The 13,468-nt window shown below is 35.6% G+C and overlaps 1 protein-coding gene across 14 annotated transcripts in view; it reads left to right on the top strand.

The window, feature by feature from the left end:
• The window catches only part of RELCH (RAB11 binding and LisH domain, coiled-coil and HEAT repeat containing), a 76,738-nt gene that overhangs the window by 36,761 nt on the left and 26,509 nt on the right, over positions 1-13,468 (top strand). For 12 of the 14 annotated variants that reach the window (XR_001519527.2, XR_004495997.1, XM_033512118.1 and 9 more), the window contains 3 exons: positions 5,463-5,575; positions 9,511-9,601; positions 13,190-13,261. Coding sequence is in view for 12 of the 14 variants with exons in the window: in XM_033512118.1 (XP_033368009.1) it covers positions 5,463-5,575; positions 9,511-9,601; positions 13,190-13,261 (276 nt within the window). In the remaining 2 variants the exon portion in view is untranslated. Of the gene's footprint in view, positions 1-2,866; positions 2,973-5,462; positions 5,576-6,197; positions 6,219-9,510; positions 9,602-13,189; positions 13,262-13,468 lie in introns of those variants that run through there. The other 2 variants (XM_019005684.2, XM_033512123.1) reach the window with 2 other exon arrangements.

Raw genomic sequence — 13,468 nt, 5'->3', positions numbered from 1 at the left:
AATTCTCTGCCATGTCTCTTAAAACACAGTTAAGTATCTTACTATAATTTTTCATCTCAGTCTTATGCTTTAAAAGCCATAAAATATTGGCTTTGCTAAAGAAATTTAAAAGACTCTATCAGATCTTGGCAGTATGCTTAATTGTTTGTTTCCAGGGGTTGTGTCAAGCAGATTTCATTTTGGTTGGATAAGGATAAAAGAGCATAAACCTGAGTTGCTGGGCATGAAAATTGTCAGTTGTCAATATCTTCTAGGTGACCACTTTAATTTCACATTATAGGGGAGAATAAAGACATCTAAATGAACAACTACAATACTTTGTTACTGCTCTGTAAAACTTAGATTGCAGTAGACTTCTATAGACAATTATGTTCCTGAAAAACAGTGGTAGTGTTGACCACAGCCTGTTTGCTGATGCTTTTCTGGTTTACATGCAGTGTTGGTTTTGATTTGCAGGGCTGTTTTGTTCAGGGGATGAGGATGCTCCAGAAACATGAGACACAACCCGTTTTTAAGTCCTTTAGTTCCCTCCTCCTCAATGTGAGGGCCTAGTGCAGTTTCATTAGAGTAAAATAGTTCAGTCTCAGAGTATCCTTTTCATCTCTAGTCTGAAAGCCTATGTCTTGCAATACTTTGTCCATAAAGCTTACATAGTTCATGGATGCAAGGAGTTGAATTCGATGTTTATAAATTGAATTACCAGCTTTTGTTGTATCACAAACTTCAGTATGTGTGCTTTCAAATAAACAGTAGATACAAAGAAGTACCAAGTTTTTTCACACCCACACCCTACCATTGATTCTTAGATAAAAGCGTCCCTTTGGGATCTCTGAGAGGCTTACTTTTGATCCTGGAATAATAGTCTCACTCCATGAGAGGTAATTAGAGCTGTGATTTCAATATTAGTAACATTAGTAGCACACAGTTTTGAGTCATGCATTAATCCTATGATTAAATATTTTTTTTCCCATTTTAAAACTAAAAGGATGAATTTGGAACTTCAAATACTTTCTTGTCCAAGAGTGTCCCTATCAGTAGTTTGTTGGTACCTGCAGCTATTTCAGTTGCAGACAATAAGATTATTTTATTTTGTTTTATTTACTTGTTGTCAGAAGCTAAGTTACAGAATAATTTTAACATAGCTTTGGTTCACAATATAAGCACTGACTATTAAAGAAGATTAAAAGGCACACATTAACAAAATTGGTCCTGTCATCCTGGTTTATATACTGTCGCCTGCAATATTAATACATTAATATTTGGAGTAACAAAAAATATTATTATTTGAACCTACTGAAGTAACCAGTTTGGACACTTAACATTAGTTAAATTTCTTCTTTGAGATAACTTCTGCTTATGAACACTCCAACAAGAACACAGTACTTAGTGAGAGCAACTAAGATGTGGAAGACTTGTTGGAATGTTCAGCAAAACACTGTCACAGTGATGGAAATAGCACTGACAGAAAATTCCTTGCTACCTTCTAAGGTGCTCGTCATATAATGCACTTCAAAAAAGCCCAAAGTTTAATATTTTGTTGTAATACTTTTAATATGTAGAAGGAACTGTCTTGCATAATGTTTAGGCGATACTAATTACTATTAAAAAGCCATGTTCTTTTGACCATTATGAAGAGAGAGGTACTCCATATGTCCATGTAAATGTTGTCTTTATTGACAACTCAAATAGCGAATCCCTTTCCAAGATAATGGAACAAGTTGTTGTAAGTTAGGAAAAAGTTGTCTAGAGATACTGTGGTGAGAAAAATGTTAGTTTTTCTTTGGAGAGACCTACATGGAGAGTTAGATAAAAGTAGAGCAGAGGGAAGGTAGGCTATTTCAGTTCTCCTGTGCAGTGTGCTAGGTTAGCCTCACAGCATTGTCTATCAGTCACCCGTATGTAGCTTCTCTCACAGTAAAACCAAAATTACTTCTTTATCTCCGTTCTGCATCTGGGTAGCTCACAGGTATAAACTGCCTCAGATATGAGCTTGACTTTTTAATAGTAGAAGTTGGACCTATGACACATAATGTTTTATTGCATTAAGTGGCAAGTGCTGACAATGTTATGTTGTCAGTCTGCTTGGAATCTAATGGGAAAACAGTGTCAAAGCTCTGGAAGTCACTCTTCATGCTCTGGTCTTGAGAGTCACTAGTCACTCCTGTTGACTAACACAGACATGAACTATCAAAAGTTATGTTCTGAACTAAAAGGCAAAAGATAAAAGAATGACTTGGGGATGAACAGGATGTTTAGGAGGGATCCCAAATTAAATAGAGGGAGAGTTGTTGGGGTTTTTTTTGAAACTTCAGTTCTTGCTTTATGGCTGTCAGCACCAGTGGTATTCCTTCCCAAGGAATGCAGAGTGTTTCAAATAGCACTGGAAGTCCACTCCTTGATTATTAATAATTATACAGAATCTCCATAACCATGTTTTGAATTTTCTCTTGAATCTAAACAGCCAAACACTAATCTTACAGTGTCTTCCTGAAAATTTACTACTTCCTATAGCTTCTCTGCTGGTTTCAAGAAAGAAAAATATGAGATTTGTAAAGCTAACGTACATCAAAGACATAACCCTTAGCAACAGGAAGAAATGAGCTCAAACCTACCTGTAGGTTGGCTTTTGTTCTTAATGCTCCTGAATGTCCTGAGAAGAATCTGCCCCTTGTAAGCCTTCGGGAGACTTGACTCATTTTGTTCCTCTCTAGAGGAGTTCTGTCCTTCTGGTCCCACAGTCCCCTTTGTTTCAAGTTTTACCTTCCTGTCCCTGAGGGCTATAGGGAGCACAGAAAACACTGTTCAAGACTTCTCACTGTTTCTCCACTCCCCTTAATAGAAGGAACTGTAGAAGCCCTGATGCAGCGATGCAGAGAACACTCTCTTCTCCCATAGTATGCATGAGAGAATGTGACCAATGGACAAGAAAATACAGCTAATTCCATCAGCTATAATAACCAGCTTTCTGCAAGGTAAAGAACCAGCCTTGTATCTGCCCCATGTCAATGCTGTTAGGTTACTCATTAGCCTTTCAGACACAAGGCAGTAGTTTCTAGGTGAATTATTCTCAGGTGTTTTCCTTTCATTCAGACTCAGCTGAAAAAAGAAAACATTAGCTTCCTTAAATTCCATAAGAAGCTTAAAAAAAACCCACCTCATGGTACTGTTTTAAAATCTAGCAGTAGTTCTGATTAAGCAGTTGAGATTTTTGAGTAGGTACTCAAACATACTAAGAAAGTAACATCAATGTGTTGGTTTCAACAGATGAAACAAAAATCCCATAAATGTCTCATTTCATGGAGTATGTTCTTTGTAGAGTTTTTCAAAGGAGTATTTAAGAATACTTGCAAGAACAGCTGAATAATGTGAATTTAGGGTAGATTTCAGAAAGTCAGATTTTTCTGAAGTAACAGAAAAAAAAAATAAATAAAAGTTTATTTATCTTTAAGTTTTTTAATGTGCTTTATTCTTTATGGTAGTAATTTTGTTCTAGATCTACAAATTGCAACCAGATTTCCTATTTAAAATATTTTAGCTTAATGTATAGTGGTGATATTTAGAGTGGTCTTGAGGCAGGTATTATTTTAGTAATATTCTTTCAAATCTTTTTTAATTAAAGAAGTGCTTGCGGGAGAGAAAATTCTATATAGTACAAAAGAAAAAAGTTAAATAGGTTAAACCCCCCCCCCACCTTCACAGAACTTTAAATGGGCAAAAATCTTAAGTAACCAAAAATAATAAGATCTAACATGCAGATTCTAGAGGGAAAGAAGCTCTCAGCTGAAGAAAGTTATTTAGTTCTTCATGCAATTTAATTTGTAACATTTCTTTAATGCAGGACTTTATTTTGCTATTTTGTGTTGTGCTACTCTTGTTTAAAAGCAACCCCCTCTTACTCTTAAAAGTATTTAAGAAATGGAAATATTCAAATTAATTTTTCTTTTCTCCTTCTCTTCTTTTTGATTTTTTTTAAGTGGTAGGTAGGATATTTCCATGTTGTCTACTGTGTCATAAATTCCCTAAACAGTATCATAATTGAATTAAATATTGCCAATATATCTTCCAGAATCACAAAATGTTAAAATACAGTTTAGGTTGTATCTTGGGCATCTTTGGAGACAGAATATAGCACACCATGTAGAATTATTGTAAAATGAAAAAAAAAATAAAAAATCAGCTTGTCAGGAATTGACTAGTTTAGACACTGCTCTAAAATGGAATCTTGTTCTGTGTTTAATATAAATATAGCTCCTGCTGCTTAGGTTGAGCAGTGAGAATGTTATCAGTGGTGTTTCCACAGGTCCACAAGAACATCATGATTAGGTCTCTTTGAATATCTGCAAGAAATTTGCACCTCCCTGCAAAGTCATTCTAAACAACCACAGATTTTTACAGGTTTTTACATCATTTCTCCTACTAACATTAGATGTATTTCTCACTGTCACCTGCTTACTTGACACATCTTAATAATTCACAAAAAGTCTTTCTGCTGAAAATACCTCCAAAGTACACAGCAGGTGTTCACGGTAATCTCCAGATTACTTGCCCATGTTTTTTTTCCAGACACTGAGGTTTTTCTAGTTCTTTTTTTCCTGATCTTGCAGTGTGATGTTTCTGTCCCTAAGATATCGAATCACCTAAAAACCATCTGACTTCCAAATTCAATTGGAGTAAAAGCTCACATCAACAAGGTGAAGAGATGGGACTTCCAGACAATGTTTTAGAAACATTGGTTTCTTCTGGGAATGAATACCATGACCTTTGTAGGCTTATTTAGAAAGGAGGAGGTCTTCACTATGAAAATCCTTATATTTTCTCTCTGTGTTTAACACAGTATTTTCTTTGTGATTTGTTCCTTTAAGGGATTTTAATTGCTCCAGAAAGAAAATTCTTAAAAAACACTTCAGAGAGTGCTTTTGTATGGGAAAAAATAAATAAAAATCATGTAACTTTTACAAAAATCAGATAATTGTCAGTCAATACAAAATGTGTCTGCAGTCACCTTTACCAATGTATGTTTCTGAGTGTTTATTTTTTCAAACTTGTGCACAAAACTGTGTGAATGCTTAACTGGAAATTTTAATCTTTAACTCTGTGACATTTTTTCATAGCAGCTTTATTCCACAGATGTCTGTGGAGCTTCAGTTCAGTAGGTAGTGAAAAAAATGGAAACCTCTAATTCTGGTTACAGGTGACCTGCATATGTTAACTGTAATCTTTGTAGAGCTTTTCCTTCTATGTGCTGGTTCTCCCCTGATTTTTCCTAGCAGGAAAATTAACTTTTGTAGACCCTTACTTTCTTCAGGTCACTTAATAAGACATCATGACTCCAAAGTATCTTCTCTAACTTTTTTGATGTTACATGATCTTAGATTTATCTTCTTAGTTTCTTTTGTTGTTAGTGAATGTGTGCCCAAATCAATTTTACTTTGTTTGTTTTTCCCCTATGCACAATATTTTAGGAGTTGATCCCACTCATACTGTGTACAGCCTGCCTCCATCCTGAACCCAAAGAGAGAGATCAGCTTCTGCACATACTGTTCAATTTGATCAAACGACCAGACGATGAGCAAAGGTGTGTTTGTGCTTGTGTGGTATGGGACAAGCAGGAACTTTTTTCTCTCTCCAAGAAGCAAAACAAAAAGAAATTGCTTATTATTGGGTGGTATTAAAGAAGTTTAGTTTAAGCTGGTATTTGGCTATATAGTGTTGACAAATTTATGCCAAGTTCACAACTTTGCATTTCCATGACCTGTACTTCTTGTACAGGTCATGTAACTGAAATGTAAGAATGTGCTTGTAAGCTGCAGTGTAACATTTCAGCTCTTATTTTTTTTTGTTTAAAGATGAACTTAAATTGTTTGGTTAAAATGATCTTTAACATCATAATTCTTAGCACTGCTTGATATGGAAATCAAAACAGCTTTTTTTTAAAATGTGTCTTAGTGATCGACATGTTTGTTCTGGTAACTACTACATTTCTTTGGGGAAAATAGTGCTTTCTACGTACGGCTCATTACTATGGTAGCAATAAAAAATTCAGAAGAATGTAGCAGTGATCTAGGTCTCACAAGTGTTTGTTCCATTTTGGTTGAGCTTCTGAAACAAATTACATCTTTTGTTCTATAAATTTAGTTCTTCCCTAGTACTCAGGAAATCTGACTTTGTACTGATCTTGACGAGAGTATCCTTAAGGTCGAAAGACAGTACCCAAGCTGGTATGTTTCCTTCTCTTAACTGTGGAACAACTTTTCATGTTTGATCTGTAGCTCTTCCATTATTTTCATTAGAGATGTTTTGGAAATCATATGTATCTATTGTTGCTCTAGGCTGTCTTCAGACAAAATAGGCTTTATGAAATAGGTGGAAAGCATTTCCTTTGGAGGCTCTCCAAAACTGAAGTGTTCAGGCATCTTTTTAAACCGTTCCCATGGTAAAATTTAGAGATTAGATATAATTGAAAGCCATGGCTTTGGAGACAAAAAAAAAGAGCTTCAATAAACAGAAGCAACTTGTAACATAGTGGCACCATGCAGATTGATATTACAAAAAGATGCAGTCCTGGCTCTACTTCAGAGTCATTAGAAATCTGCTTCTGAAATGTTTTGAATGTCTCCTGTGGCTTGAGAAGCTAAAACAATTTGTGGTTGAAGGGGAAGGAAATTACATGTTGCTTGAAGTCTCTTGTAATTAATTTGCTACAGGATTGGTGGCCTATCAAGTAGATTTTTCAAATCCCCCTATAGGTGCATTAAGTGTGTCTTTTCCAACAGTTAAGAAAGGGAAAAAAAGCTTTTTTTCCCTGAGTTTGTTCAATTTTTGTAGTGAATTAGAGATTTATATATAAAAATAACTTGTTTTCATGAGAAATCTGGGAAAAATAGTGTCCCATAAACTCTAGGAAAAAGCATGCATATTCATAATATACATTAGCACACACAGAAATAATAATTGCTTTAAAAGTGCCACAACCTGCTGGAAAACCGAAGATTCCATCAAATAAAAGAGATAATGAATAGTGATTAAATAGAAAATACTTATTCATAATTTGAGGGGGGTTATATTTATAGATTTGTATGGAAGTATATTATGCATGCTTTGTTTTAATCTAAGTACCTTTTAATAATATTTTAGCAGTCTTGTGCAATATGAAGTTGAGCAAAGACATTCAGGTTTAGTCACCAGAATGATAATGTTAATTATCTCCTGTTATTTGTTTACCTTCTGCTGTACTGTACATGCCTAGTAAATTATGCCTTGATGTAGCAGCTGATTAGTTTACATTTTTAATTTGCTAAATGCAAGAGGCTGAAATATGACATTGCATTTCTAAGAACGAAGCCATTAAAAGAAGTATTTTGTTTTAGAGTGTCAAATATCTGAAGTATGTTAACAATTATGCAGAAAGTCTGGATTATAACTTGTGCCCATGGGAGATGCTTTTTGGTGCTTGGCATATTTCTGTAGTCTTGTACACTAACATGATATTTTACAAGCCCTATTTTATCCTCATGGCTTTGGTCATTAATGTCCCATTCAACTTGTAAAAATGCCTATCAAATTCTCTTCTGCAAAGGAACAAAAATGTTTTCACATAAACTCCTTTTTTGTACAATTTATGTTAGTTTTGGAGGCTAGGAGATTAATGTTTGACTCTAATATGACAAGATTAAAACATTGCTTCAGTCGCCTCTTGCTGAGATCCTAACAACTTCCCTTTCCCCAAAATGCTGACAGTTATCATATGCTGTTTAAATGGTTACAGTAAAATATCTAAAACCTTATTTTAAAATATTTTTAAAATATCTTCAAATTATCTTTTTTTTAGGCAGGGCAAAAGGAAATCTTACTTAATTTTGGGATTTCATGAACCTTTTTAAAAAATACTTGATTTAAGAAAAAATACTTTGTTTTATCCCATTTCTAAAGCAGAAAATTCCAAGTGATTACTGTGTTCTGCTATTTTCTAATATCTTGAAAATGTATATTCTGTTGCCCAGATCTGTGGCTAGGTGCAGTGTATAGAACTAAAGACAGTATCTCAAGTGCCTGTTTGCTATAGAACTTAGAATTACTACAGCCTTTTGTCTCCATATTGCTATCAGTTGTGATTTCTTGAGTACTGTCTAATCATTTTTGTTTTCTCCCTACTTTTTACCTTGAACAAAGGCCTAGTTCTCTGAATGTGGTAGACAGGTAAAAACCCAAAACCACACAACACAAAACAAAAGAGCTTGCTCTGATTGTTGGCCTGAAGAATACTGGGATTTAAAAAAAAACTTTTTTTAGGAGAAAGATCCTATCAAAAATTCTTAAAGTGAATGAGTCTTTTTTTGATGGAGTATGTTCTCTGAGGGGTTAAAAGATCTCTGCCTTTCAGTTTTCAGGGAATGCTATTGATACAGAAAATGTTTAGGAGTCTAGACATGACACAAAAATGGTAACAAATTAGTTCTGGCTTACATTTCACAAAGTAGTAATAATAAACTCTGAATAGTGTCCTAATCTTACTGAGAAGGCAATAAAATTGAGTCTCATGTCCACACATTATCATTTGAAACTGGGTATTTGAGAGTTCATGTAGGTACTAAAGGTAAATAGAATTGGTGAACTTCATGCAAAGTTGGTATTATTCCAATCCTATCTACAGGAAAAATAGAAGTAAAAACATCTTAGCAAGATAGACACTCACTAAATGAAATATCACAAATGACAGTTTAGTACAATCTTACTGAAATTTTAAATATACCTCTGTGCCTATGAAATTGATGGAAAAAAATGGAAATTTCTTGCAAATTTAATGAAAGGTAAAAAATATAAGAATATGAATACAAATAACAGGTGATCACAGATACTACTGGTTGATTACTTGCTTTCATTTTTTAGTGGCCTTTAGAAGATTTCTCACAAGAGTGAAGTCCAGTATTTTGTGAGAGATGACAATAACTTGAATGTTAGAATGTTGCAAAACTGTCATAAAAGAAATAAGCTGCTTGCTCTGAAGAAAATTCATTAAATTTCACAAATGCTTCTAAATAAAACAAATTTACTTCAGTAAAAAACTGATGGTATGATAGTATTAGGTAATTTAGATCCTTTTACTGCATGATAGTATTCAGTACTAAGAATGAAATGGGAGATTTAGTTAGAGACTCCCAATCTCGGATGTTAGAAAATCACAAATACCCAAGTCAAACATTCTCAGACTGGTTCATGGAGTTGAGGATCTGCAAGATTTTGGAAAAGGCATTTTGAATATAAAACAAGGTAAAATCATAGAATAGTTTTGGTTTGAAGGTCATGTAAGCAAATCCACACCACGCAATGAGCAGGGATATAAATGGCTTTCAATTTAATATTTAGTCTTTAAGTCAGTGTGGATGGTATGAAATCTTGACTGCAGACAAGTACCTATTGCCTGTCAGCATGTGCTTTTCTTAACTTAAAGAATATATGTTACATATTATAGAACTTTATAAACAGTTTAAAGCTTTAAATTTATATTTTCAGACAGATGATATTGACTGGGTGTGTAGCATTTGCCCGACATGTTGGACCAACACGTGTAGAAGCTGAACTTTTACCGCAGTGTTGGGAGCAGGTAACTCATTGTTTGCTTTACACTCCAGAATTAGTTAAAAGTTCATAAATTTGAGTTTTATTTGTTCAAGGGGGAAGTTTTGAGTTTGGTTTTCAAAAATATATTTGGATGTTCTCTGTTCTCATCGTATTTTTTTTTAATCTAAAATATATTATTTATTCTGAGTATTGAAAACACCTCAGAAGCAGAAAACTTATTAAACACTATCTGGAGATTTTAGTTACCTGCTTGTACCTGAATAAGCTTTTTATACTGAAGTGTAGATAAGCACGTGTTCATCATTACTGTTGTATAACATATTGCTAGGTAGGCACCTTTATAATTTTTACTGTACCTTCCAGCCTGCTGGAAATCCATTTTTATTCAAAGTTTTTATTTGCTGATTTTATTTATGTTGTATTAAGTCTGTGGAGCAGTGTCCACACTTCAGCTAGTTTAAATTCTTAAACAGAAAATCAAAGACCAAAGTACTCGTAGGTCTGTCATAGATGGTCATGTGTGAGATGAGACTGAAGTTTACATATCATTTTTAGAATCACAGTCACCTTTTTACAGTTACTCCAAAGTAATAAAAATAACTGACCAACCAAAATGAAATATTTTTACTGTTTCACATGGGGCATAGAAGCAGAACTTGAGTTCAGGTGAAAATGTGTTGTGTTTTCCTCCCACAGTGAAGGAAAGGGAGTTCATCATTGCCTGAAAAGACAATGAATAACTAAGCCATGACAGAGTGGGAATGCCTGCTTTGATGGCAGAGTCTTTCTGGTCTGGTAGTTTTCTACTGTTCCTTCATAACACAGCAATCTGCGTTTCACAATAAAGTCTAAGCTTTAATAGCCTTAATGCTTTCTGACAGTAGAAGTATGAATTATATGCAGCGTTTGTGCTTGTTGTGAATGGCTGATGTATCTGTTGATTAAGTGATGGTCTCATGACGATAGTAGTTTGAAAGGAGCCATACAAAGAATTCTGTATTTTTGCCTAATTTTCTAAGCTAACATTTTGTTTTCTTAGTCCTCATGAAATTTAAACTGTGCTTGAAAAAAACTATCTCACCTCAGCAAGAGCACATTTTTCTCATCCACTTCTTGCTAATTGCTGATGCAAAAGAGAAATGAGTCCAACTGTACAAGTACAGCATATCAGACTGCCAAGTCCTATGTCATAGTGCACTTAATGCAGTTTGCCAAACTTCATTTGCAGTACTGGAACCAGGTCATCATTTTATTCAGCAAAATTCCAGCTGAATCTTATCATCACAAGTTTGAGTTTGTAGAAGGAACTCTAGTATAGACATAATTTTCTACTTTTTGCAGTAGATGTGTAAATCATGAAAAGGATTCATGCTTTTGGTCTCCAACTAAAATCTATTTACAGATGCAAAGGATTGGGCCCTCAGGAAATTAGTGCTATTCATTGATACCTTGTGGAGCTCAGAGTTATCAGGCTACCTGCTCTTTTGCAGGTAAAATTTGGTAACTGACTCAGTTCAGTTGGAGACTCTGTGAATGCTAAAAAGGTCACTCAAAACTAGTGACCAGTTATTGGCTTCCAAAATTGGAATACTTACCCACTCCACTGCACCACTTTCCCTTCTCCCTATTGGACCTTGACCCTCAGATCCACTCTTTTTGTTTGCCCCTCATTTAACCCTGTGCCCTTAGCCCAGTCTTTGCTTCTCATCCCTGCAGCTATTCGAAACTGCGTTCAATAAACCAGTTGTTGGATTGCCAAATGAGAGCCCATCCCTTTGTCTTAAATTGTCAACATTTTCTGCGGTGTGCTCTGGGCTCAGAGACCCAGGTCACTCTCTGGGATCTCGTTGCGGCACATGCCATGACACTGGGATGGAGCATCCACAGCTTCTCTGGGCATCTTGTTCCAGTGCCTCACCACCTTCACAACCTAGTAGGTTTTAAAGCAGCATCTTACTTGTCCATAATATTTTTCATCTATGAAATCTCCATACTTCCAAAAATTATTACAGGTGCTCTACTGATGAATGAATGCAAAATAATGAGAGACACACTCAAAGAACATTCTCCTATGCTTGAGACTTCAGTTTAGTCCTGAAGCTTATGATTTGTTCATTTAAGTCTCTTTGAAATCATCTTTTCTACACTTGATTCTTGAGAGTTCTCAGTAATTTCATACCAGAGCAGTCAGAGTCAGGCATCACTGTTGAATGTGCTGAGCCAGTCATCTCAGAAAGCTGTGTGGTTGGTTGTGTCATTTTCTTCTATGTAAATACATGATGGCTATTTCCAGCCACCTTCTTGTCCTTCACGTGTTTGGAAATGCTTTGTAAGGCTGATTGCTCCAACACCTTCCCAAGAGCTGGTGTGATGCAGACTGGCCCATGTTTTACTGGGTTCTTTGTCTTGCCCTTCCTGAGGGTAGCAGTGTCATTTGCTTTCTTCCAGTCCTCAGGAACTCTCCCATTGCCACGACATTTTGTTAATTGTTAAGAGTGTTCTTGGAATGACATCAGCTAGATCCTTGGGTACTTGTGGGTACATCTCCATCAGGGCCCACAGACCACTCTGTGTCCAATTTCATGTTTCCTGGCCTGCTAGTTTTCTGCCAGAAGTCCTCCTTGTGCCAGAATTTGGCATGGATTTTAGGGACCTCAGACTACTGACAGCAAGTCTTTCAAGACAGAGAAAAAGAAGGCAGTGAGTACTTTGGTCTTTTTTCATGGTGAAATGGCTCTCACCAAGGCTATACACTGCATAGCAAGAAAGAAACAGTTGTACCAAATGCTGCATATCCTATTTTATTTGACAGCATCAAAAATTCACATTTTACTCTCAGCATTTTACCATCGACTTTTTTATTCACAAAGTATATTGAAACACTTCATTGTTTCACTGTAAAACCATTACATGGGTTGATAAATCTGTCTCCACCAGAATGCAAACTTGATTCCAAAGTGTCAATATTAAATACTAAATTTATAAGGCAGAATTTTCAAGCAACTTTTGAGTAGAAAGGGAAAATACACAGGATTGAGAGGTTCTTGGTAATAAGAATTATTTTTAGCAGTGTGACATATTTATGCTGGACTTGAGAGCAGAACTTTAAGAGCATGCAAATGCATTTAGGCTTCTACAGGTGTCTTCTTTTGAAGATCATGCTCAGCAAGACCTGGGCAGCTCTGCTACACTGCTTGGCTCAGAGCACTAGAGGGCACTTGTGTAGCTCTTAGAGTAACAGTGCTCCTGAAAGGCTTCATAACACAAAATATTTCATGTCATGCCAGTTCAGGAGTTAGGCAGATTCTTTAGAGTACAGCAGCCAATACACTGATTTCCTTTTTATTGCATATACTTACATGCTTCTCATATACATATGTGCTTCTCTGACTCTTTCCCTACTATAAGCTCTGTCTTATAGGACAGCTGCCTCACCTTTATGCCTCTGTGCAAGAATTTGAGGCTGCTTAGTACCCAGGTGCAATTTCTGTGAGCTCAATCAGTGATTATTGAAGAGGTGCAGACACATCCCTTCATTGCAGTTCATTTTAACCACATTTTGAATGCTGGGTACTGCAAAGCAAATAGTCCATCTGTTTCTCTTTACCAGATCAACCACAAATACCCAGAGCGACGGCTACTGGTAGCAGAATCCTGTGGAGCTCTAGCACCTTACCTTCCAGTAAGTATTAATAGACTCCAAAATACCTGCTAGGGAAAGCAAGGTAAAAATCTGATGCATAATGTAAGCATCCTTTATCATTTTAAACATTACCACATGTGTATGTTATGCATAGACAGTCACATTGTCTTCTACTTTATATCACACATGAGATTCACTAAGTCACTTTAAGAAGGAGATAGATTAACCTGTATTTTGTCATAACAA

This window comes from Parus major, chromosome 2 (assembly GCF_001522545.3).
Source record: "Parus major isolate Abel chromosome 2, Parus_major1.1, whole genome shotgun sequence".
Lineage (NCBI taxonomy): Eukaryota > Metazoa > Chordata > Aves > Passeriformes > Paridae > Parus > Parus major.
This window is presented reverse-complemented; position numbering and strand designations above follow the sequence as displayed.